Raw genomic sequence first — 27,202 nt, forward strand, 5'->3', positions numbered from 1 at the left:
TTATGGACTGGCAGTGTGTAACTCTGCAAGAAAAAGTCTGAAATTATGTCATAATTCATATAAGAATATGAGGTTTTTACCATCACTTTTTAAAAGTCTTCCTCTTCCATAGAGAATGAGATCAGGCCATTGTATGAAACCCAAACCATCTAAAAGTATTTAATTAGTCTAAGAAATAAACCTTACTACAAGTGTACTTCTCTTACTTTGCAGATAAAACCTCTTCGGCTTGCAAAAAAAGGATCTTAATTTGTTTAAAATAAGGCAAGGGTTACAGGCGTACACTAATGCACGACTTCCAGTAACCTGAAACCTTCAAATATACCTTCTTCTTAAAAATTTGTACTCCATACCTAATTTTTCAACGTCCAGATCGTGTAAATTACGGTTTACATATAATTTTTATCGACATTTTTACAAATTAATACACGACACTAGCACACACGTTCGGGGGACATTTTCTACAGCTTCACACGCCATTTTGAAATTTAAATTGACCTTCAGCACTCTTTCCGGTTGACCGTGACCTTTTTATAAACTCACTTCCGTTCGAATTTTCATGATGCTAGTTTTCGCGCTCAAAGACAGAAGGCGCCTCCAAGCTAAAAGTTCTTTCCCCCGGAATTGCGTCAGAGATAACGGCAAATTCCCGGGGGAAATCTTTCCTGCTTCTATTTTCAGGAGCCAATTACAATAGACATACGTCACGACCACTTCAGCCAATGAGAACTCTTAACCACGGGCCCGCTGAATCTGGCTGCTGAACTGAACTGAACTTTGTCCTTCGGAGCCGCATAGATGGCGATCATTGCCTCACACTCACGTGGTGTCATTCTCTGACGTAACGACAACCAATCGGAGCGAAGGGGTCGAATTTGTACGGTCCCTGTGGACGTAATGTGACATGTGATTTCGCGCCCAATGAAATCTCAAGAAGAAAGTTGAAAGAAAGAAGGCGTGTCACAACTTTCCTAGGAAAGTCTGCAGAATACCCCCGAATGTCTTTAAACTTAACCTATTGGAATCACTTCAAATTGTCAAAAAACAAAAAGATGAATGTAGCCTCAATAGAGATAACGGCCCGAGTGCAATAATAGCTGAACTTTGGTATCGCGATTATTTTTCGACCCACCCCCATGACATGTGACCCGAGCTAAATTCATACATTTCTAACTGCTGCTGAAATCAGACCTGATGATGCCTCTGAAAGAGAGCGAAACTAGTCGTTGTTAAAATTTTAAATTGTATTAAAGTTTTTTACTGTGTAATTAAAGTTGTTTTTACTATTCTTTATGACCATATACACAGGTGTTTTTCCTTTTTAATTAAAGATTAGTGTCTTAGCCGCCTAATAATTTTCAAGAGTTATACCAAGAATGTATATATTTATATTCAGGGAGAATGAATATGTCGAGACTATCGACGGACACGTTGAGGCCCTAACCATGGACTAACAAAACGTAAGGACGGTTCGCAGAGCAAATTTTGCGGCTTACGATCGTTAAATGTGCGCTCTGGCGGCGTTTCTTGGCATAACCGACAAACTGAGTCAAGGGGATGAAATCGTTGGAAGGGGAAGGAAAAAAAGTTGAGAAACGTCACAACGTGTTTAAACGTTTTGTTAGTCTGTCCATGATGGTCTATACCTTAATTAAGCTGCCGTTATTCAAATAATTTTTTTAAATAATGAATTTTTCGTCGAATACATTTGAAGCTTTATTATCGATATCACCGGAAAAAAAGAAGAGTAAAAACGATGAAGTAACTGACTCTGATAATTGTAAGTGAATGTTTAAACCAAGGCTTAGTTCGCTTTGTAAAGTTTGTATATTTTAAATTTATTTTACCCATAGCAGTGTTATAAAAGGCCATCTTAACGCTTAGGTAACATTGATTAAAAGTATAATAAACTGCGAAATTTAGTCTTTAACCATACATTAATAGTTTAATTTCCTTAAGATGGTGTGTTCCAAAATTTGAATTGGGAAGAACTTGCGGGGCATGTCTCAGATGATGGTTGTGAAAATAAAAATGGAAAGGCCAAATCAAAATCACCAATTAAAGTATTTGAAAATGTTTCTAATGGTAAAACAATTGATTGTATTAAAGTTGTTTATTTTGTAATATAATGTCTAAAATTCTGTTGTGTAGACTCAACTTTACATTCCAAAACATATGAACAAAGTTCTTTAAAATCTGAATTAATTAACGTACTACAAGATGATGTTTCTAAGAAGAAAGTAACACGGAAGAAAAAAGAACCAATAACAACTCAACTATTGTCTGCTAAGATTTATTAATAGCTAAGGGCTGATACTGGGTTACTTTTTTGAAATAGGTTACTAAAAGACCAAGTTAATATTTGTTTAATTTGATTACTAAAAGTTTTTCTTTTGAAATTTATTAGGTTATCTCTACGAAAAAAATATTTTACAATATTTAATTTTAGTACTTAGTTTTAGTTTACTTTTTGGTTACTATTTTGGAAGAGGTTAGTTACTATTTACACTAAAAATAGTGATGAATTTGAGTATCAGCCCTGATAGCTAGTAAATTTATACTATCTTTTGATATACGACTGTTCATTTGTAATTGTTCTAGTGATATCTTATGAACAAATTTTTGAACCGGCGTGGGATCAGGCCTTCCGATCATTAGAGGAATTAAAGCAACTAAGCGACGATGAAGAAAATATAAACATTTTGTCATGGGTGAATTTAATACAAAAAGATAATCAAATATATGTTGAGTTAAAACAACTATACCAAGATGTCTTTACTAAAACAAGAGAGGACAATATCTATGATAAACATAAATCGATTTTTTTATCTGATTTAAATGAAATTATTCAAAAAGACTCGTCTACCCGAGGTAAATAAACCAACAACACTCCAAAATAAACGTTAATTAATTGATTTAAGACGTACCAAGTATTTTTATAAACCTTTTTTTAGTTTAAATGTTTTAAACACAAAAGAAACTAAATAAGTAATTGAAATAAATTCTAAAGTTAGAATTGGGGGTACCGTGAAACGGCTAGTGGCCAAGGCGAGCCTACAGGCAACGAAAACCTCCCAAATACAAAAACCTGAAGAAATGTTCATGTGGTGTACACAAAATGTTAAAAACATCCATTTTAGCAAAAGTAGCATAAGACCCAAAAGTGTGTCAGCTGTACCTTCGCGCCTATTAACATTTTTAGGGAGACCTAGTCACACTATAGACAACATAACCTACTAGTTGGAATAGTACTAGCAACGATATATTTAGTCTGGCGTGATTTCTCTTTGCGATTTACTCGCCCGTAGACAAACATTCTAAAACGCCACACTCGGCGGCGCTGGAGTAACTCGATTTTGATGACGTATTTTCCACATCGAGATATTTATATCGAAGTGGGCCTATTGCTATGGACGGAATGTCGTTAAGTGTTGTTGTTGTTTGTTTGGTGTGGAAAGCAACGACACGGTAGATGGAGCTGCGAAAAATAATTTATTAATATAATTTTTATTAGTGGCCCCGCCGAGACTCGAACTCAGATAGCTGCAGGCCGCGAAATCTCCAAATACTGACGCCTCTAACAACCGCGCCACACCGCTATGCACAAATTTAATTCGGAAAATCTAGTTTTTCCTTGCAACGCGGGGGTTATTTGTCAAGTTAAGTTGTCGCAATTCTCGTTCCTTTTTCCGGGTTTTGTTACGTATATTTACGGCGTTTTAGGGTCAAGTTAACCTCAAAATTCGCCTCCCCCCTCCCTAATTTCGACCCCCTTATCGAAACCGTGTATGGTCAGAAGTAATAAATAAGTGTGGCACTTTCTTATCGAAACCGTGTATGGTCAGAAGTAATAAATAAGTGTGGCACTTTCTTATCGAAACCGTGTATGGTCAGAAGTAACAAATAAGTGTGGCACTTTCTTATCGAAGTCGTTTATATGTGGCACAAAATAATATTATCGCCTTCTCGGAGGACTTGTATAGTTTGTATAGTTTGTATAGTTGGTCCAGAGATTTGACGCGCACGCATTGCCGTTAATTTCCGCCCCCTCCGAACAACCCCCTTAAAGGTAAAGTGACCGAAAAAAACAAGCTGGTCTCATTCGATAGAGCTCTTTGACGCGCACGCAGTGCCGTTAATTTCTGCCCCCTCCGAACAACCCCCTTAAAGGTAAAGTGACCGAAAAAACCAAGCTGGTCTCATTCGATAGAGCTCTTTGACGCGCACGCAGTGCCGTTAATTTCTGCCCCCTCCGAACAACCCCCTTAAAGGGAAAGTGACCGAAAAAAACAAGTTGGCCTCATTCGATAGAGCTCTTTGACGCGCACGCAGTGCCGTTAATTTCTGCCCCCTCCGAACAACCCCCTTAAAGGGAAAGTGACCGAAAAAAACCAGTTGGTCTCATTCGATAGAGCTCTTTGACGCGCACGCAGTGCCGTTAATTTCTGCCCCCTCCGAACAACCCCCTTAAAGGGAAAGTGACCGAAAAAAACAAGTTGGTCTCATTCGATAGAGCTCTTTGACGCGCACGCAGTGCCGTTAATTTCTGCCACCTCCGAACAACCCCCTTAAAGGGAAAGTGACCGAAAAAAACCAGTTGGTCTCATTCGATAGAGCTCTTTGACGCGCACGCAGTGCCGTTAATTTCTGCCCCCTCCGAACAACCCCCTTAAAGGGAAAGTGACCGAAAAAAACAAGTTGGTCTCATTCAATAAAGCTCTTTGACGCGCACGCAGTGCCGTTAATTTCTGCCCCCTCCGAACAACCCCCTTAAAGGGAAAGTGACCGAAAAAAAACAAGTTGGTCTCATTCGATAGAGCTCTTTGACGCGCACGCAGTGCCGTTAATTTCTGCCCCCTCCGAACAACCCCCTTAAAGGGAAAGTGACCGAAAAAAACAAGTTGGTCTCATTCGATAAAGCTCTTTGACGCGCACGCAGTGCCGTTAATTTCTGCCCCCTCCGAACAACCCCCTTAAAGGGAAAGTGACCGAAAAAACAAGTTGGTCTCATTCGATAGAGCTCTTTGACGCGCACGCAGTGCCGTTAATTTCTGCCCCCTCCGAACAACCCCCTTAAAGGGAAAGTGACCGAAAAAAACAAGCTGGTCTCATTCGATAGAGCTCTTTGACGCGCACGCAGTGCCGTTCATTTCTGCCCCCTCCGAACAACCCCCTTAAAGGGAAAGTGACCGAAAAAAACAAGTTGGCCTCATTCGATAGAGCTCTTTGACGCGCACGCAGTGCCGTTAATTTCTGCCCCCTCCGAACAACCCCCTTAAAGGGAAAGTGACCGAAAAAAACAAGTTGGTCTCATTCGATAGAGCTCTTTGACGCGCACGCAGTGCCGTTAATTTCTGCCACCTCCGAACAACCCCCTTAAAGGGAAAGTGACCGAAAAAAACCAGTTGGTCTCATTCGATAGAGCTCTTTGACGCGCACGCAGTGCCGTTAATTTCTGCCCCCTCCGAACAACCCCCTTAAAGGGAAAGTGACCGAAAAAAACAAGTTGGTCTCATTCAATAAAGCTCTTTGACGCGCACGCAGTGCCGTTAATTTCTGCCCCCTCCGAACAACCCCCTTAAAGGGAAAGTGACCGAAAAAAACAAGTTGGTCTCATTCGATAGAGCTCTTTGACGCGCACGCAGTGCCGTTAATTTCTGCCCCCTCCGAACAACCCCCTTAAAGGGAAAGTGACCGAAAAAAACAAGTTGGTCTCATTCGATAAAGCTCTTTGACGCGCACGCAGTGCCGTTAATTTCTGCCCCCTCCGAACAACCCCCTTAAAGGGAAAGTGACCGAAAAAACAAGTTGGTCTCATTCGATAGAGCTCTTTGACGCGCACGCAGTGCCGTTAATTTCTGCCCCCTCCGAACAACCCCCTTAAAGGGAAAGTGACCGAAAAAAACAAGCTGGTCTCATTCGATAGAGCTCTTTGACGCGCACGCAGTGCCGTTCATTTCTGCCCACTCCGAACAACCCCCTTAAAGGGAAAGTGACCGAAAAAAACAAGTTGGTCTCATTCGATAAAGCTCTTTGACGCGCACGCAGTGCCGTTAATTTCTGCCCACTCCGAACAACCCCCTTAAAGGGAAAGTGACCGAAAAAAAAAGTTGGTATCATTCGATAGAGCTCTTTGACGCGCACGCAGTGCCATTAATTTCTGCCCCCTCCGAACAACCCCCTTAAAGGGAAAGTGACCGAAAAAAACAAGTTGGTCTCATTCGATAGAGCTCTTTGACGCGCACGCAGTGCCGTAAAGTTCTGCCCCCTTCGAACAACCCCCTTAAAGGGAAAGTGACCGAAAAAAACCAGTTGGTCTCATTCGATAGAGCTCTTTGACGCGCACGCAGTGCCGTTAGTTTCTGCCCCCTCCGAACAACCCCCTTAAAGGGAAAGTGACCGAAAAAAACCAGTTGGTCTCATTCGATAGAGCTCTTTGACGCGCACGCAGTGCCATTAATTTCTGCCTCCTCCGTTCAACCCCCTTAAAGGGAAAGTGACCGAAAAAAACAAGTTGGTCTCATTCGATAGAGCTCTTTGACGCGCACGCAGTGCCGTTAATTTCTGCCCCCTCCGAACAACCCCCTTAAAGGGAAAGTGACCGAAAAAAACCAGTTGGTCTCATTCGATAGAGCTCTTTGACGCGCACGCAGTGCCATTAATTTCTGCCCCCTCCGAACAACCCCCTTAAAGGGAAAGTGACCGAAAAAAACAAGTTGGTCTCATTCGATAGAGCTCTTTGACGCGCACGCAGTGCCGTTAATTTCTGCCCCCTCCGAACAACCCCCTTAAAGGGAAAGTGACCAAAAAAAACCAGTTGGTCTTATTCGATAGAGCTCTTTGACGCGCACGCAGTGCCGTTAATTTCTGCCCCCTCCGAACAACCCCCTTAAAGGGAAAGTGACCGAAAAAAACAAGTTGGTCTCATTCGATAGAGCTCTTTGACGCGCACGCAGTGCCGTTAATTTCTGCCCCCTCCGAACAACCCCCTTAAAGGGAAAGTGACCGAAAAAAACCAGTTGGTCTCATTCGATAGAGCTCTTTGACGCGCACGCAGTGCCGTTAATTTCTGCCCCCTCCGAACAACCCCCTTAAAGGGAAAGTGTACGAAAAAAACAAGTTGGTCTCATTCGATAGAGCTCTTTGACGCGCACGCAGTGCCGTTAATTTCTGCCCCCTCCGAACAACCCCCTTAAAGGGAAAGTGACCGAAAAAAACCAGTTGGTCTCATTCGATAGAGATCTTTGACGCGCACGCAGTGCCATTAATTTCTGCCCCCTCCGAACAACCCCCTTAAAGGGAAAGTGACCGAAAAAAACAAGTTGGTCTCATTCGATAGAGCTCTTTGACGCGCACGCAGTGCCGTTAATTTCTGCCCCCTCCGAACAACCCCCTTAAAGGGAAAGTGACCAAAAAAAAACCAGTTGGTCTTATTCGATAGAGCTCTTTGACGCGCACGCAGTGCCGTTAATTTCTGCCCCCTCCGAACAACCCCCTTAAAGGGAAAGTGACCGAAAAAAACAAGTTGGTCTCATTCGATAGAGCTCTTTGACGCGCACGCAGTGCCGTTAATTTCTGCCCCCTCCGAACAACCCCCTTAAAGGGAAAGTGACCGAAAAAAACCAGTTGGTCTCATTCGATAGAGCTCTTTGACGCGCACGCAGTGCCGTTAATTTCTGCCCCCTCCGAAAAACCCCCTTAAAGGGAAAGTGACCGAAAAACAAGTTGGTCTCATTCGATAGAGCTCTTTGACGCGCACGCAGTGCCGTTAATTTCTGCCCCCTCCGAACAACCCCCTTAAAGGGAAAGTGACCGAAAAAAACAAGCTGGTCTCATTCGATAGAGCTCTTTGACGCGCACGCAGTGCCGTTCATTTCTGCCCCCTCCGAACAACCCCCTTAAAGGGAAAGTGACCGAAAAAAACAAGTTGGTCTCATTCGATAAAGCTCTTTGACGCGCACGCAGTGCCGTTAATTTCTGCCCCCTCCGAACAACCCCCTTAAAGGGAAAGTGACCGAAAAAAACAAGTTGGTCTCATTCGATAGAGCTCTTTGACGCGCACGCAGTGCCGTTAATTTCTGCCCCCTCCGAACAACCCCCTTAAAGGGAAAGTGACCGAAAAAACAAGTTGGTCTCATTCGATAGAGCTCTTTGACGCGCACGCAGTGCCGTTAATTTCTGCCCCCTCCGAACAACCCCCTTAAAGGGAAAGTGACCGAAAAAACAAGCTGGTCTCATTCGATAGAGCTCTTTGACGCGCACGCAGTGCCGTTCATTTCTGCCCCCTCCGAACAACCCCCTTAAAGGGAAAGTGACCGAAAAAAACAAGTTGGCCTCATTCGATAGAGCTCTTTGACGCGCACGCAGTGCCGTTAATTTCTGCCCCCTCCGAACAACCCCCTTAAAGGGAAAGTGACCGAAAAAAACCAGTTGGTCTCATTCGATAGAGCTCTTTGACGCGCACGCAGTGCCGTTAATTTCTGCCCCCTCCGAACAACCCCCTTAAAGGGAAAGTGACCGAAAAAAACAAGTTGGTCTCATTCGATAGAGCTCTTTGACGCGCACGCAGTGCCGTTAATTTCTGCCACCTCCGAACAACCCCCTTAAAGGGAAAGTGACCGAAAAAAATTAGTTGGTCTCATTCGATAGAGCTCTTTGACGCGCACGCAGTGCCGTTAATTTCTGCCCCCTCCGAACAACCCCCTTAAAGGGAAAGTGACCGAAAAAAACAAGTTGGTCTCATTCAATAAAGCTCTTTGACGCGCACGCAGTGCCGTTAATTTCTGCCCCCTCCGAACAACCCCCTTAAAGGGAAAGTGACCGAAAAAAACAAGTTGGTCTCATTCGATAGAGCTCTTTGACGCGCACGCAGTGCCGTTAATTTCTGCCCCCTCCGAACAACCCCCTTAAAGGGAAAGTGACCGAAAAAAACAAGTTGGTCTCATTCGATAAAGCTCTTTGACGCGCACGCAGTGCCGTTAATTTCTGCCCCCTCCGAACAACCCCCTTAAAGGGAAAGTGACCGAAAAAACAAGTTGGTCTCATTCGATAGAGCTCTTTGACGCGCACGCAGTGCCGTTAATTTCTGCCCCCTCCGAACAACCCCCTTAAAGGGAAAGTGACCGAAAAAAACAAGCTGGTCTCATTCGATAGAGCTCTTTGACGCGCACGCAGTGCCGTTCATTTCTGCCCCCTCCGAACAACCCCCTTAAAGGGAAAGTGACCGAAAAAAACAAGTTGGTCTCATTCGATAAAGCTCTTTGACGCGCACGCAGTGCCGTTAATTTCTGCCCACTCCGAACAACCCCCTTAAAGGGAAAGTGACCGAAAAAAAAAGTTGGTATCATTCGATAGAGCTCTTTGACGCGCACGCAGTGCCATTAATTTCTGCCCCCTCCGAACAACCCCCTTAAAGGGAAAGTGACCGAAAAAAACAAGTTGGTCTCATTCGATAGAGCTCTTTGACGCGCACGCAGTGCCGTAAAGTTCTGCCCCCTTCGAACAACCCCCTTAAAGGGAAAGTGACCGAAAAAAACCAGTTGGTCTCATTCGATAGAGCTCTTTGACGCGCACGCAGTGCCGTTAGTTTCTGCCCCCTCCGAACAACCCCCTTAAAGGGAAAGTGACCGAAAAAAACCAGTTGGTCTCATTCGATAGAGCTCTTTGACGCGCACGCAGTGCCATTAATTTCTGCCTCCTCCGTTCAACCCCCTTAAAGGGAAAGTGACCGAAAAAAACAAGTTGGTCTCATTCGATAGAGCTCTTTGACGCGCACGCAGTGCCGTTAATTTCTGCCCCCTCCGAACAACCCCCTTAAAGGGAAAGTGACCGAAAAAAACCAGTTGGTCTCATTCGATAGAGCTCTTTGACGCGCACGCAGTGCCATTAATTTCTGCCCCCTCCGAACAACCCCCTTAAAGGGAAAGTGACTGAAAAAAACAAGTTGGTCTCATTCGATAGAGCTCTTTGACGCGCACGCAGTGCCGTTAATTTCTGCCCCCTCCGAACAACCCCCTTAAAGGGAAAGTGACCAAAAAAAAACCAGTTGGTCTTATTCGATAGAGCTCTTTGACGCGCACGCAGTGCCGTTAATTTCTGCCCCCTCCGAACAACCCCCTTAAAGGGAAAGTGACCGAAAAAAACAAGTTGGTCTCATTCGATAGAGCTCTTTGACGCGCACGCAGTGCCGTTAATTTCTGCCCCCTCCGAACAACCCCCTTAAAGGGAAAGTGACCGAAAAAAACCAGTTGGTCTCATTCGATAGAGCTCTTTGACGCGCACGCAGTGCCGTTAATTTCTGCCCCCTCCGAACAACCCCCTTAAAGGGGAAGTGTACGAAAAAAACAAGTTGGTCTCATTCGATAGAGCTCTTTGACGCGCACGCAGTGCCGTTAATTTCTGCCCCCTCCGAACAACCCCCTTAAAGGGAAAATGACCGAAAAAAACCAGTTGGTCTCATTCGATAGAGATCTTTGACGCGCACGCAGTGCCATTAATTTCTGCCCCCTCCGAACAACCCCCTTAAAGGGAAAGTGACCGAAAAAAACAAGTTGGTCTCATTCGATAGAGCTCTTTGACGCGCACGCAGTGCCGTTAATTTCTGCCCCCTCCGAACAACCCCCTTAAAGGGAAAGTGACCAAAAAAAAACCAGTTGGTCTTATTCGATAGAGCTCTTTGACGCGCACGCAGTGCCGTTAATTTCTGCCCCCTCCGAACAACCCCCTTAAAGGGAAAGTGACCGAAAAAAACAAGTTGGTCTCATTCGATAGAGCTCTTTGACGCGCACGCAGTGCCGTTAATTTCTGCCCCCTCCGAACAACCCCCTTAAAGGGAAAGTGACCGAAAAAAACCAGTTGGTCTCATTCGATAGAGCTCTTTGACGCGCACGCAGTGCCGTTAATTTCTGCCCCCTCCGAACAACCCCCTTAAAGGGAAAGTGACCAAAAAAAACAAGTTGGTCTCATTCGATAGAGCTCTTTGACGCGCACGCAGTGCCGTTAATTTCTGCCCCCTCCGAACAACCCCCTTAAAGGGAAAGTGACCGAAAAAAACAAGTTGGTCTCATTCGATAGAGCTCTTTGACGCGCACGCAGTGCCGTTAATTTCTGCCCCCTCCGAACAACCCCCTTAAAGGGAATGTGACCGAAAAAAACCAGTTGGTCTCATTCGATAGAGCTCTTTGACGCGCACGCAGTGCCGTTAATTTCTGCCCCCTCCGAACAACCCCCTTAAAGGGAAAGTGACCGAAAAAAACCAGTTGGTCTCATTCGATAGAGCTCTTTGACGCGCACGCAGTGCCGTTAATTTCTGCCCCCTCCGAACAACCCCCTTAAAGGGAAAGTGACCGAAAAAAACAAGTTGGTCTCATTCGATAGAGCTCTTTGACGCGCACGCAGTGCCGTTAATTTCTGCCCCCTCCGAACAACCCCCTTAAAGGGAAAGTGACCGAAAAAAACAAGTTGGTCTCATTCGATAGAGCTCTTTGACGCGCACGCAGTGCCGTTAATTTCTGCCCCCTCCGAACAACCCCCTTAAAGGGAAAGTGACCGAAAAAAACCAGTTGGTCTCATTCGATAGAGCTCTTTGACGCGCACGCAGTGCCGTTAATTTCTGCCCCCTCCGAACAACCCCCTTAAAGGGAAAGTGACCGAAAAAAACCAGTTGGTCTCATTCGATAGAGCTCTTTGACGCGCACGCAGTGCCGTTAATTTCTGCCCCCTCCGAACAACCCCCTTAAAGGGAAAGTGACCGAAAAAAACAAGTTGGTCTCATTCGATAGAGCTCTTTGACGCGCACGCAGTGCCGTTAATTTCTTCCCAATCCTAACAACCCCCTTAAAGGGAAAGTGACCGAAAAAAAAAGTTGGTCTCATTCGATAGAGCTCTTTGACGCGCACGCAGTGCCGTTAATTTCTTCCCCCTCCGAACAACCCCCTTAAAGGGAAAGTGACCGAAAAAAAAAGTTGGTCTCATTCGATAGAGCTCTTTGACGCGCACGCAGTGCCGTTAATTTCTGCCCCCTCCGAACAACCCCCTTAAAGGGAAAGTGACCGAAAAAAACCAGTTGGTCTCATTCGATAGAGCTCTTTGACGCGCACGCAGTGCCGTTAATTTCTTCCCCCTCCGAACAACCCCCTTAAAGGGAAAGTGACCGAAAAAAACCAGTTGGTCTCATTCGATAGAGCTCTTTGACGCGCACGCAGTGCCGTTAATTTCTGCCCCCTCCGAACAACCCCCTTAAAGGGAAAGTGACCGAAAAAAACAAGTTGGTCTCATTCGATAGAGCTCTTTGACGCGCACGCAGTGCCGTTAATTTCTGCCCCCTCCGAACAACCCCCTTAAAGGGAAAGTGACCGAAAAAAACCAGTTGGTCTCATTCGATAGAGCTCTTTGACGCGCACGCAGTGCCGTTAATTTCTTCCCCCTCCAAACAACCCCCTTAAAGGGAAAGTGACCGAAAAAAACCAGTTGGTCTCATTCGATAGAGCTCTTTGACGCGCACGCAGTGCCGTTAATTTCTGCCCCCTCCGAACAACCCCCTTAAAGGGAAAGTGACCGAAAAAAACCAGTTGGTCTCATTCGATAGAGCTCTTTGACGCGCACGCAGTGCCGTTAATTTCTGCCCCCTCCGAACAACCCCCTTAAAGGGAAAGTGACCGAAAAAAACAAGTTGGTCTCATTCGATAGAGCTCTTTGACGCGCACGCAGTGCCGTTAATTTCTGCCCCCTCCGAACAACCCCCTTAAAGGGAAAGTGACCGAAAAAAACCAGTTGGTCTCATTCGATAGAGCTCTTTGACGCGCACGCAGTGCCGTTAATTTCTGCCCCCTCCGAACAACCCCCTTAAAGGGAAAGTGACCGAAAAAAACAAGTTGGTCTCATTCGATAGAGCTCTTTGACGCGCACGCAGTGCCGTTAATTTCTGCCCCTCCGAACAACCCCCTTAAAGGGAAAGTGACCGAAAAAAACCAGTTGGTCTCATTCGATAGAGCTCTTTGACGCGCACGCAGTGCCATTAATTTCTGCCCCCTCCGAACAACCCCCTTAAAGGGAAAGTGACCGAAAAAAACCAGTTGGTCTCATTCGATAGAGCTCTTTGACGCGCACGCAGTGCCGTTAATTTCTGCCCCCTCCGAACAACCCCCTTAAAGGGAAAGTGACCGAAAAAAACAAGTTGGTCTCATTCGATAGAGCTCTTTGACGCGCACGCAGTGCCGTTAATTTCTGCCCCTCCGAACAACCCCCTTAAAGGGAAAGTGACCGAAAAAAACCAGTTGGTCTCATTCGATAGAGCTCTTTGACGCGCACGCAGTGCCATTAATTTCTGCCCCCTCCGAACAACCCCCTTAAAGGGAAAGTGACCGAAAAAAACAAGTTGGTCTCATTAGATAGAGCTCTTTGACGCGCACGCCATGCCGTTAATTTCTGCCCCCTCCGAACAACCCCCTTAAAGGGAAAGTGACCGAAAAAAACAAGTTGGTCTCATTCGATAGAGCTCTTTGACGCGCACGCAGTGCCGTTAATTTCTTCCCCCTCCTAACAACCCCCTTAAAGGGAAAGTGACCGAAAAAAAAAGTTGGTCTCATTCGATAGAGCTCTTTGACGCGCACGCAGTGCCGTTAATTTCTTCCCCCTCCGAACAACCCCCTTAAAGGGAAAGTGACCGAAAAAAAAGTTGGTCTCATTCGATAGAGCTCTTTGACGCGCACGCAGTGCCGTTAATTTCTGCCCCCTCCGAACAACCCCCTTAAAGGGAAAGTGACCGAAAAAAACCAGTTGGTCTCATTCGATAGAGCTCTTTGACGCGCACGCAGTGCCGTTAATTTCTTCCCCCTCCAAACAACCCCCTTAAAGGGAAAGTGACCGAAAAAAACCAGTTGGTCTCATTCGATAGAGCTCTTTGACGCGCACGCAGTGCCGTTAATTTCTGCCCCCTCCGACCAACCCCCTTAAAGGGAAAGTGACCGAAAAAAACCAGTTGGTCTCATTCGATAGAGCTCTTTGACGCGCACGCAGTGCCGTTAATTTCTGCCCCCTCCGAACAACCCCCTTAAAGGGAAAGTGACCGAAAAAAACAAGTTGGTCTCATTCGATAGAGCTCTTTGACGCGCACGCAGTGCCGTTAATTTCTGCCCCCTCCGAACAACCCCCTTAAAGGGAAAGTGACCGAAAAAAACCAGTTGGTCTCATTCGATAGAGCTCTTTGACGCGCACGCAGTGCCGTTAATTTCTGCCCCCTCCGAACAACCCCCTTAAAGGGAAAGTGACCGAAAAAAACAAGTTGGTCTCATTCGATAGAGCTCTTTGACGCGCACGCAGTGCCGTTAATTTCTGCCCCTCCGAACAACCCCCTTAAAGGGAAAGTGACCGAAAAAAACCAGTTGGTCTCATTCGATAGAGCTCTTTGACGCGCACGCAGTGCCATTAATTTCTGCCCCCTCCGAACAACCCCCTTAAAGGGAAAGTGACCGAAAAAAACAAGTTGGTCTCATTAGATAGAGCTCTTTGACGCGCACGCCATGCCGTTAATTTCTGCCCCCTCCGAACAACCCCCTTAAAGGGAAAGTGACCGAAAAAAACAAGTTGGTCTCATTCGATAGAGCTCTTTGACGCGCACGCAGTGCCGTTAATTTCTTCCCCCTCCTAACAACCCCCTTAAAGGGAAAGTGACCGAAAAAAAAAGTTGGTCTCATTCGATAGAGCTCTTTGACGCGCACGCAGTGCCGTTAATTTCTTCCCCCTCCGAACAACCCCCTTAAAGGGAAAGTGACCGAAAAAAAAGTTGGTCTCATTCGATAGAGCTCTTTGACGCGCACGCAGTGCCGTTAATTTCTGCCCCCTCCGAACAACCCCCTTAAAGGGAAAGTGACCGAAAAAAACCAGTTGGTCTCATTCGATAGAGCTCTTTGACGCGCACGCAGTGCCGTTAATTTCTTCCCCCTCCAAACAACCCCCTTAAAGGGAAAGTGACCGAAAAAAACCAGTTGGTCTCATTCGATAGAGCTCTTTGACGCGCACGCAGTGCCGTTAATTTCTGCCCCCTCCGAACAACCCCCTTAAAGGGAAAGTGACCGAAAAAAACCAGTTGGTCTCATTCGATAGAGCTCTTTGACGCGCACGCAGTGCCGTTAATTTCTGCCCCCTCCGAACAACCCCCTTAAAGGGAAAGTGACCGAAAAAAACAAGTTGGTCTCATTCGATAGAGCTCTTTGACGCGCACGCAGTGCCGTTAATTTCTGCCCCCTCCGAACAACCCCCTTAAAGGGAAAGTGACCGAAAAAAACCAGTTGGTCTCATTCGATAGAGCTCTTTGACGCGCACGCAGTGCCGTTAATTTCTGCCCCCTCCGAACAACCCCCTTAAAGGGAAAGTGACCGAAAAAAACCAGTTGGTCTCATTCGATAGAGCTCTTTGACGCGCACGCAGTGCCATTAATTTCTGCCCCCTCCGAACAACGCCCTTAAAGGGAAAGTGACCGAAAAAAACAAGTTGGTCTCATTCGATAGAGCTCTTTGACGCGCACGCAGTGCCATTAATTTCTGCCCCCTCCGAACAACCCCCTTAAAGGGAAAGTGACCGAAAAAAACCAGTTGGTCTCATTCGATAGAGCTCTTTGACGCGCACGCAGTGCCGTTAATTTCTGCCCCCTCCGAACAACCCCCTTAAAGGGAAAGTGACCGAAAAAAACAAGTTGGTCTCATTCGATAGAGCTCTTTGACGCGCACGCAGTGCCGTTAATTTCTGCCCCCTCCGAACAACCCCCTTAAAGGGAAAGTGACCGAAAAAAACCAGTTGGTCTCATTCGATAGAGCTCTTTGACGCGCACGCAGTGCCATTAATTTCTGCCCCCTCCGAACAACCCCCTTAAAGGGAAAGTGACCGAAAAAAACAAGTTGGTCTCATTAGATAGAGCTCTTTGACGCGCACGCCATGCCGTTAATTTCTGCCCCCTCCGAACAACCCCCTTAAAGGGAAAGTGACCGAAAAAAACTAGTTGGTCTCATTCGATAGAGCTCTTTGACGCGCACGCAGTGCCGTTAATTTCTTCCCCCTCCGAACAACCCCCTTAAAGGGAAAGTGACCGAAAAAAACCAGTTGGTCTCATTCGATAGAGCTCTTTGACGCGCACGCAGTGCCGTTAATTTCTGCCCCCTCCGAACAACCCCCTTAAAGGGAAAGTGACCGAAAAAAACAAGTTGGTCTCATTCGATAGAGCTCTTTGACGCGCACGCAGTGCCGTTAATTTCTGCCCCCTCCGAACAACCCCCTTAAAGGGAAAGTGACCGAAAAACACCAGTTGGTCTCATTCGATAGAGCTCTTTGACGCGCACGCAGTGCCAATAATTTCTGCCCCCTCCGAACAACCCCCTTAAAGGGAAAGTGACCGAAAAAAACAAGTTGGTCTCATTCGATAGAGCTCTTTGACGCGCACGCAGTGCCGTTAATTTCTGCCCCCTCCGAACAACCCCCTTAAAGGGAAAGTGACCGAAAAAAACCAGTTGGTCTCATTCGATAGAGCTCTTTGACGCGCACGCAGTGCCGTTAATTTCTGCCCCCTCCGAACAACCCCCTTAAAGGGAAAGTGACCGAAAAAAACAAGTTGGTCTCATTCGATAGAGCTCTTTGACGCGCACGCAGTGCCGTTAATTTCTGCCCCCTCCGAACAACCCCCTTAAAGGGAAAGTGACCGAAAAAAACCAGTTGGTCTCATTCGATAGAGCTCTTTGACGCGCACGCAGTGCCGTTAATTTCTGCCCCCTCCGAACAACCCCCTTAAAGGGAAAGTGACCGAAAAAAACCAGTTGGTCTCATTCGATAGAGCTCTTTGACGCGCACGCAGTGCCATTAATTTCTGCCCCCTCCGAACAACGCCCTTAAAGGGAAAGTGACCAAAAAAAACAAGTTGGTCTCATTCGATAGAGCTCTTTGACGCGCACGCAGTGCCATTAATTTCTGCCCCCTCCGAACAACCCCCTTAAAGGGAAAGTGACCGAAAAAAACAAGTTGGTCTCATTAGATAGAGCTCTTTGACGCGCACGCCATGCCGTTAATTTCTGCCCCCTCCGAACAACCCCCTTAAAGGGAAAGTGACCGAAAAAAACAAGTTGGTCTCATTCGATAGAGCTCTTTGACGCGCACGCAGTGCCGTTAATTTCTTCCCCCTCCTAACAACCCCCTTAAAGGGAAAGTGACCGAAAAAAAAAGTTGGTCTCATTCGATAGAGCTCTTTGACGCGCACGCAGTGCCGTTAATTTCTTCCCCCTCCGAACAACCCCCTTAAAGGGAAAGTGACCGAAAAAAAAGTTGGTCTCATTCGATAGAGCTCTTTGACGCGCACGCAGTGCCGTTAATTTCTGCCCCCTCCGAACAACCCCCTTAAAGGGAAAGTGACCGAAAAAAACCAGTTGGTCTCATTCGATAGAGCTCTTTGACGCGCACGCAGTGCCGTTAATTTCTTCCCCCTCCAAACAACCCCCTTAAAGGGAAAGTGACCGAAAAAAACCAGTTGGTCTCATTCGATAGAGCTCTTTGACGCGCACGCAGTGCCGTTAATTTCTGCCCCCTCCGAACAACCCCCTTAAAGGGAAAGTGACCGAAAAAAACCAGTTGGTCTCATTCGATAGAGCTCTTTGACGCGCACGCAGTGCCGTTAATTTCTGCCCCCTCCGAACAACCCCCTTAAAGGGAAAGTGACCGAAAAAAACAAGTTGGTCTCATTCGATAGAGCTCTTTGACGCGCACGCAGTGCCGTTAATTTCTGCCCCCTCCGAACAACCCCCTTAAAGGGAAAGTGACCGAAAAAAACCAGTTGGTCTCATTCGATAGAGCTCTTTGACGCGCACGCAGTGCCGTTAATTTCTGCCCCCTCCGAACAACCCCCTTAAAGGGAAAGTGACCGAAAAAAACCAGTTGGTCTCATTCGATAGAGCTCTTTGACGCGCACGCAGTGCCATTAATTTCTGCCCCCTCCGAACAACGCCCTTAAAGGGAAAGTGACCGAAAAAAACAAGTTGGTCTCATTCGATAGAGCTCTTTGACGCGCACGCAGTGCCATTAATTTCTGCCCCCTCCGAACAACCCCCTTAAAGGGAAAGTGACCGAAAAAAACCAGTTGGTCTCATTCGATAGAGCTCTTTGACGCGCACGCAGTGCCGTTAATTTCTGCCCCCTCCGAACAACCCCCTTAAAGGGAAAGTGACCGAAAAAAACAAGTTGGTCTCATTCGATAGAGCTCTTTGACGCGCACGCAGTGCCGTTAATTTCTGCCCCCTCCGAACAACCCCCTTAAAGGGAAAGTGACCGAAAAAAACCAGTTGGTCTCATTCGATAGAGCTCTTTGACGCGCACGCAGTGCCATTAATTTCTGCCCCCTCCGAACAACCCCCTTAAAGGGAAAGTGACCGAAAAAAACAAGTTGGTCTCATTAGATAGAGCTCTTTGACGCGCACGCCATGCCGTTAATTTCTGCCCCCTCCGAACAACCCCCTTAAAGGGAAAGTGACCGAAAAAAACAAGTTGGTCTCATTCGATAGAGCTCTTTGACGCGCACGCAGTGCCGTTAATTTCTTCCCCCTCCTAACAACCCCCTTAAAGGGAAAGTGACCGAAAAAAAAAGTTGGTCTCATTCGATAGAGCTCTTTGACGCGCACGCAGTGCCGTTAATTTCTTCCCCCTCCGAACAACCCCCTTAAAGGGAAAGTGACCGAAAAAAAAAGTTGGTCTCATTCGATAGAGCTCTTTGACGCGCACGCAGTGCCGTTAATTTCTGCCCCCTCCGAACAACCCCCTTAAAGGGAAAGTGACCGAAAAAAACCAGTTGGTCTCATTCGATAGAGCTCTTTGACGCGCACGCAGTGCCGTTAATTTCTTCCCCCTCCGAACAACCCCCTTAAAGGGAAAGTGACCGAAAAAAACCAGTTGGTCTCATTCGATAGAGCTCTTTGACGCGCACGCAGTGCCGTTAATTTCTGCCCCCTCCGAACAACCCCCTTAAAGGGAAAGTGACCGAAAAAAACAAGTTGGTCTCATTCGATAGAGCTCTTTGACGCGCACGCAGTGCCGTTAATTTCTGCCCCCTCCGAACAACCCCCTTAAAGGGAAAGTGACCGAAAAACACCAGTTGGTCTCATTCGATAGAGCTCTTTGACGCGCACGCAGTGCCAATAATTTCTGCCCCCTCCGAACAACCCCCTTAAAGGGAAAGTGACCGAAAAAAACAAGTTGGTCTCATTCGATAGAGCTCTTTGACGCGCACGCAGTGCCGTTAATTTCTGCCCCCTCCGAACAACCCCCTTAAAGGGAAAGTGACCGAAAAAAACCAGTTGGTCTCATTCGATAGAGCTCTTTGACGCGCACGCAGTGCCGTTAATTTCTGCCCCCTCCGAACAACCCCCTTAAAGGGAAAGTGACCGAAAAAAACAAGTTGGTCTCATTCGATAGAGCTCTTTGACGCGCACGCAGTGCCGTTAATTTCTGCCCCCTCCGAACAACCCCCTTAAAGGGAAAGTGACCGAAAAAAACCAGTTGGTCTCATTCGATAGAGCTCTTTGACGCGCACGCAGTGCCGTTAATTTCTGCCCCCTCCGAACAACCCCCTTAAAGGGAAAGTGACCGAAAAAAACCAGTTGGTCTCATTCGATAGAGCTCTTTGACGCGCACGCAGTGCCATTAATTTCTGCCCCCTCCGAACAACCCCCTTAAAGGGAAAGTGACCGAAAAAAACAAGTTGGTCTCATTCGATAGAGCTCTTTGACGCGCACGCAGTGCCATTAATTTCTGCCCCCTCCGAACAACCCCCTTAAAGGGAAAGTGACCGAAAAAAACCAGTTGGTCTCATTCGATAGAGCTCTTTGACGCGCACGCAGTGCCGTTAATTTCTGCCCCCTCCGAACAACCCCCTTAAAGGGAAAGTGACCGAAAAAAACAAGTTGGTCTCATTCGATAGAGCTCTTTGACGCGCACGCAGTGCCGTTAATTTCTGCCCCCTCCGAACAACCCCCTTAAAGGGAAAGTGACCGAAAAAAACCAGTTGGTCTCATTCGATAGAGCTCTTTGACGCGCACGCAGTGCCATTAATTTCTGCCCCCTCCGAACAACCCCCTTAAAGGGAAAGTGACCGAAAAAAACAAGTTGGTCTCATTAGATAGAGCTCTTTGACGCGCACGCCATGCCGTTAATTTCTGCCCCCTCGGAACAACATCAAAATAAAGAGTATCAGAAGACCAATTTTGGACAAAAGTCGTATTACTTCACAAGAACATTACAGAAGACTTAATTTGGGAGGAGTGAGGCTGGTGCATATATTGTGTGTACTTACGACGAAGAATGGTACGTTGGAAACGTTGTCTAACGTTCTGACGAAGAAAAAGATGTTTTGGTTAGCTTCTTTCGTAGAAAAGATTTAAAGCTATTTTGGCCAAGAAAGGAAGATATATTCTGGGTACTTTTACAAAATATAATATCCATTCTAAAACCTAATTCATTTTTGGATGGTAAAACCTTTGTTCTAAGCCAACTAGAACACACACACCTTATGTCAAAACTAAATAAATAAAACCAATTTAGTTTCCAGTCAAATAACATAAAATTGAATCTTGATTTTGGTAATTTAGGTCTCCCATAAACAACTTTTTTACTTACGTATTTTGTAGCTTAAAATCTCAGCTTTTTAGCGGTGGCCATCTTTTTTTGATTTTCAATTCCCTACGTACCGTAATTTTGCCGCAATCACTACCATGTTTAGTAGTTTTTCAAAAAAATAGGTCGGTTCACGTAGCTATACCTCAAAAAATAAATTCCTGATATTTCTTTCAGCGCTATTTTCGTGTTCATTGGGTCCATTTAACATAATATCAACTCTCATAATTATCTCCGATTTAATATCTTGGCGACATCATCATCTTTAGTTTACCTCAACAAACGAAATTTCAGTTAAAATCGCCATTTTCCAATATTTTTTATTAAAAACCTAATTTATATATACTATATTTATAGTATAAAACGTTTCGTGGGTCTATCTTGAATACGTTTTGAGTTACTCGCACATACCGAGATTTTCGGCATTTCGAAAATGTACACCCTAGACATCATTTTTTCAAAAAATCATATTTTAAAAACTACGTTGAATTTTGGGCTAAAAATTTGGATTTCCCACTAAAATTATTTATTTTACTAACGTGTAAAGTAACGTCAAAATCGCGCATGGTGCCGTGGGAATTTTTTTCGGAAAACGGGTGATTTGGCATGGAATTACCCAAAATTGAGTCATATATTAACCATATTTTGGGTAACTTATAAATTTAACTCAAAATGTCGTTATTAAAATAACCCATTTTGGGTGAAAACGAAAACCACCCAATATTTTGTTTGGTTAAATACTGACCCAACAATGGGTAAAAAACAACCCAATTAATTGTTAAATTATAACCCAAAATTTAGTCATATATTAACCATATTTTGAGCTAATGTTCAATCCATATTTGGGTAACTTATAAATTTAACCCAAAATAGCGTTATGAAAATAACCCTTTTTGGGTGAAAACTAAAACAACCCAATATTTTGTTTGGTTAAATACTGACCCAACAATTGGTAAAAAAACAACCCAATTTGGGTCAAAAACAACCCAATATTTTTAAGAGTATATAGGATTTAGAAAAAACCACTACACTTTAATCAGCCAAACGATAAATAAATTAAACGTTAATTTAAAAATATATCAAGTGATTTCACCAAATATTTTAGTGGTAACATTCAAAATCTATACAGCAGTGAAAGGTAAATCAATACAAGTTTTCCTTCATTCGAAAAGAAATGTAAGAAATGTTAAAAAAGGGATAAATTATTAGAACCTTTTTTAGCTACTTTTACCCCCGAAAATATACTACTTTATACACTTACTTCATTTATCCAAACAAACACTTTACTAGCCCCCTATCTAAAATGGTTTAACTGCCTACAAAATACTACATTTATCCAGAAAAATTGTTTATTACACCCGTATTTTAACTAGACAAATACATATATTCAAATTCACTGAAACAATTAGGCTTTTACGCCTTTGGTGGTCGTACACGTTTGCGTTTTTCACCAAGACGGACCATTTTTGGAATGCCCACCAAATGTACGTCTTTAAAATACTGGACATGTGCATGTAACCTTCTCCCGAGGGTCAGAAAGCATGTTCACCAACCATAGCGATTTTGATATTGCACAAATGTATCAAAATATTTCCAATTTTGAAACTCCATCTATCGTATATATTTGTCGACAACTGAATCTTTCAAGGGCGGCTGATCGCGCTCTGAAATGTAAAACTTTGTGTTGTTATGGCGCACTATTATGTCAGGCTGAGCTATTTTCCAGTTGTATGCATCCATGGCTATCTTCACAGTTACTGTGGGTTTTTTGGACAAACTTCTTGCAATTTATTGTTCCCGGTTTTCTTTCCATTTCCTTAAGTATTTCAATGAACATGTGCATTGGATATTGACCTCGAAATGTGTAGTGGAATTTAACCGTATTTCGTCAGCTGATGCAACGTACTTCCTTCTTATTTGCATTGTAACCCGGCCACCTGAATTAACGACTTTAAAAGTCACATAATGACTTAGGCCTAAGGTGATGCCTTGATTATTATTATTATCATATTGGATTTAACGTACGTCAAAGCCTCCTCCATATTGTGAAACGATTTAAGTTTGTCCCAAGTTCTTCCTTATATTCGTTTTCTTTTAGCCGAACTCTCACAATCACTTTCATCATTTTCAGAATTCGAATTAAATATTTGCTGCTTTTGATAACCCGTTACCCTTAACCGAACGACCAACTTGACTCTCTGCAATTTATTCTTAACTTATTTTATTTATCGCTTGTATCTATTTATCTAATTAAAAATATTGTTAGAGGTAGGTCTAATTTAAATTTCGGTCACTAATAATATTTTTGGGTAAATTAAGTAACTGTATCAAAAATTATTTTTAAGGGTTAAAAGCAGATAAATTCAGTGTAGAAAATTGAATAAATAGGGGTATGATATTTGCAAGCCAATTACCTCGAAACAACTTAGTTTACAAGAAATGTTTTGATGTAAATACATGCTCAAAAGAGATCAGTTTTAATTTTTTCAGCTCGGAATGTTGTTAGATACCATGAAATAAAAGAACCAGTAAATGGTGGTGAACGACAACATTAAAATAGGGAACATAAATTTAGCCACGTAGTCAATTGGATTTGAAATAGAGTGGTTTTGTTTTACAGATTCCTTTATTTTCATTTCCCTTAAAGAATCCGTGCTATATACCTTCTGTAAATGATTCTCATTTTTTTTAGATATTCTCGACCTTGGTCTTTCTTCGTTTACATCTGCGTTTGTCCTTGGAACCCAGGCAGATTTCACTGAAATCGTTTCTGCATTCGGTGCAACTTTGGAATCCTTATCCTTTTTTAAAAAAGAAAACCTTTAATGTGTATTTTACTTTATCTAAACAGATCTCAAGACCCGACCCGAAAAACGTAAAAAGAAATTTTGCCCGACCCGTAAAAAATTAAAATAATTTTTGCCCGACCCAATCAATTAAAAAATTTTGCCCATCCCGACCGGACCCGGAAACCCGAAAAGACCCGAAGAACCGCCGCAACCTACAGCATGAAGCTTTTTTCATTTTATTATATAGCTTAGATGTAGATTTGCAATATAAAATATAACAAGAGGCATTTATTTATTTAAACAATTTTTGTGAAGAAAAGTTAGTTGCGAAAGAGTTGAACCTTTTAAATTTGTTCTTCGAGGAGCAAGTGCCAGTCCCGTGCTGGAAAATACACGTTCTTCGCTCGTTTGTGACGCGGGAAAACCTAGAATTCTTTTAGCTATATTTTTTAAAGTACACCGAGACACGTGACTTGCAAATTTGGAATTTAACACCGGGAAATCGAAAGTAAAACCAAAACTAAACGTAAGAGAAGTTTAGGCGAATCGGACGACCTTGAAATTATAGTCAATAAACGCTAGTCGCGCTGCTCGCAGTACTCATTACGTCACTACGTCTATCTCTCACCCACACCCCCCCCCCTCTTCGTACAACACCCGAAGGGCCTATACATTTCACACACCTTACGCAATACGGATTCGCGAGTAAGGGTCGGGTCGGGCCGGGTCTTTTATTAAAAGCACGGCCCTTTTGAAAATTGGCCCCCACCCGACCTGGTCCATTTAATTTTAAAATAGAACAAACCCGGCCTGACCCGAACCCGATTGAAAATTAGCCGGACCCGACCCGACCCGTAAAAATTAAAATTAATTTTTGCCTGACCCAGCCCGAAGCGGGCTCGGGCCGGGTCTCTAGGCGTTACCGAGCTAAAGACTACTTCTGCTCGTGGTTTTATAATCACGAGCCCTCAAGGAATGAATACAAGTTTCCAATTCTAGCAATTGAATGAAAAGGTACCATCTTCTAAGAGGACCTCTAGCTCGGGGACACCAAAAGTGTCTTCTTAAATCAGCATTGGTTTAAAGTGTTCTTATTTGAAATTGAATTACTTTCGTGATTGAAATGCGTCGGTAATAGGAATTGGCCATAACAAACTCTGCCAAAGAAAGAAACACCAAAATCTGGCAACCGAGAAGCCAAACGTCGAGGCCAGTCATGTAGTTGACCCGCGGCAGGTTGCTTCTGGACGGGTCCATTTGCGTGGCCAGGGTCAGAAGGGCGGTCACTCCTAAGGTGACGCGTCCAGGCACGGCGGTCACCTCCAGCCAAAACGACACGAAGGAAAGACTGACCACCAGGAAACTTGGAATGTACGTGTTAATGACTGATGAGGTCAGGAAACGAGTGAATCGGAATTTCAATATCAATGCGGTTGTGTTACCTATGTGTAGAATAGATTGTTATTTGTTACGTGACTAGGATGTGTTCAGTGATTCCGAGGGTGTAACTCAAATACGGGGTGCCCTAATAATTAAAATAATTATGAAAATAATTCCTTTAATTTTAATCTTTATACAAGCAAAGTGATGGATTTTGTTACAATTACGTTAATTATGAGTAATTCTTACGAGGGCGTCCAAATAATACAAGTGAATGATCTGTCTCTTCAGTAATTCGAAAATGTATTTAAATCTAAAAGTTTTTAAATAAATCAGTGATGCCCTATGTTTATCATATTTTTCTCAAATTCAACTATCTATCCTCGTATACAATGCTGCCGCTCTCCTTCGCATTAACGAGAATTTACTTGGCGTTTTTATCCACGAAGCCACGTTTAATATTGATAATTCGGCTAGCTTGTGTTGCTTCTGTAATAAATCGCTTGAAAATGAAGCTACTGTGACGGTTCAGCGTATATTGAATACTCTGATAGAAGCTTGAGGAACGATGCAATATCAAATTATTGCGCAAAGGAAATTCAATTAAAGTCCATATAGAAGGCAATAAGGATTACATCCACAAACCAGTATTAATGCTTTCAAAAAAACAACTCGATATTTCTGAAAAGTAATGAAAAAATGGCCAACACTTACTAGTGCTTCTTAAGAAATTTTCGCGTCGGCCGGGTTTTCAGTCAAGGAAGGTAGCAAATCGTAATTTTATGCGTTTCGAGTAGAACGTTCAAACTGCGATTGCTCAAATACCATGGTTCTGACCAAAGATTATATATACGCTGCGCTTACTAGACAGGCGTCTCCATACAAAAAACCTGTTAACACTTTCGAAACACGGGAGAAGCCTTTGACCAGCCGTTAGAGGCGCCACTAGTAGCACTGCTGAAGTGCGGGGAAAATTTTGACCAGCATCTGCTATCGTATGCAAGTTGAGCCATTGAACACGCCAGTCTATTTAGCGAAGCGTATATATAGTCTTTGGTTCTTACCGAAATATTCCATACACCCGTTTTGGTAGAATATAACGGGGCCCTATTTTTCGCTATTTTGGTTTATAGCCGTAAATCGAATACAAACTGAGATATTAGACAAATACCGTTTTTACTAGCGAATTTATCGCCGTAACAAATTGCGCTATCCAATTGATGGGGTTTTTAACATTTTATATAGTACGACTAAATTAAGGTGCCTGCATAAATTCAGCCCGTTAGCAATTCAACGAAGCTTGGACAAAATTTTTACTTAAAATACTGGTCAACAGGCATAAATTTTAGAACATCGTAGAGTAGTAGCAATAACGGCATTCATTCTAAGCCGTGGTTACGTTTAGAAATTTCAATTCGACAATCTTAAAAATAGCGAAGTTACATTTGCGTCATCTTCAAAGCCTAAATGGTTGTTTGCTTATTTGGATTTTTTTCCAAAATATAGGTTTTTGGGTCTGGGCCACCAAACTACGGTAGTAGTTAATTTCAATGTGCGTCTCTTCGGTACATTTTAAAATTGGTAATAATAGATGTACTAGTAAGTAATATGTGCGTCTTTGGTACCTTTAAACCAATATTATATTTATTAATAATTTTAATAAACCAAATATTTAATTATTATAATTTAATTTGAATAAAAAATTACTAATTAATTATTATTAATTTAAAAAAAAACTTATTTATTTTATTAAATAAACTTATTTAATAAAATAAATAAACTTATTTATTTTAATAAATAAACTGATTAATTTTCAGAAATAAACCTATTGATTTTCATAAATTAACTGATTAATTTTAATAAATAAACTATTTATAAATGATTTTTATTATTAATAATTTTATACATAATTGATATTTGGTTTATAGTTCTTAAGGTCATTTGCTGTACCTTGTCGTTAAAAACCGGCACTAATAATTTATATTGCATCTCTTTGGTAACTTATTATATAGCTTGTTATTAATTTCCTGGTTAGATATTTTTGGGTCATTTCGTTAAAGTTTATGTTTATGTGCAAAAGGAAAAAGTAGAACATAATAAAAAATACCGGTATTGTACTTCTTGGACTTGTAGGACGTGTGTGGTGTCTCCACGAAGAAGCGAGTCGTACTCAGAGGCTCCATCGGGAAGACATTGTTGTTTGCGACGCTCGGAACTGATTCCGAATAATCGACGAACCATTTCAGTTTTGCTTCCTTGTACTGTTCAGGATTACAAAAAAGTTCTTGATTTACGCAAAGTCTTTTGGAATAAAACTTACGGAATGAAATCTCCAGCGGACAAATTTGAGTGTCCATCGGAAAATGGTGAAATCTCATTTTGCAGCTAACAGTCAT

The 27,202-nt window shown here is 43.6% G+C and overlaps 1 protein-coding gene across 1 annotated transcript; it reads right to left on the minus strand.

Annotated features, from left to right (window-relative positions):
- Positions 1-27,202, minus strand: LOC149945273 (glycine receptor subunit alpha-2-like). Its single transcript, XM_090176477.1, has 5 exons — positions 26,914-27,202; positions 24,537-24,868; positions 207-228; positions 81-149; positions 1-23 (listed from the first exon to the last, which is right to left on the minus strand). Exons 1-5 carry the CDS (start codon positions 27,200-27,202, stop codon positions 1-3), a joined length of 735 nt encoding a protein of 244 aa, XP_090032603.1.

Source organism: Leiobunum rupestre, chromosome 5, assembly GCF_980474605.1.
Source record: "Leiobunum rupestre chromosome 5, qqLeiRupe1.1.hap1, whole genome shotgun sequence".
Classification (NCBI taxonomy): Eukaryota; Metazoa; Arthropoda; class Arachnida; order Opiliones; family Sclerosomatidae; genus Leiobunum; species Leiobunum rupestre.

Bases quoted from the DNA above. Each gene is read 5' to 3' on its own strand.
- LOC149945273 (XM_090176477.1), bottom strand. From the start codon at position 27,202: ATGACTGTTAGCTGCAAAATGAGATTTCACCATTTTCCGATGGACACT. The intron at 229-24,536 runs GTAATTCAATTT...TTTTTTTGCAAG, and splicing joins GACGCATTTCAATCACGAAA to CCGAAGAGGTTTTATCTGCA. The intron at 24-80 runs GTAAAAACCTCA...TTTTTCTTGCAG, and splicing joins AAGACTTTTAAAAAGTGATG to AGTTACACACTGCCAGTCCA.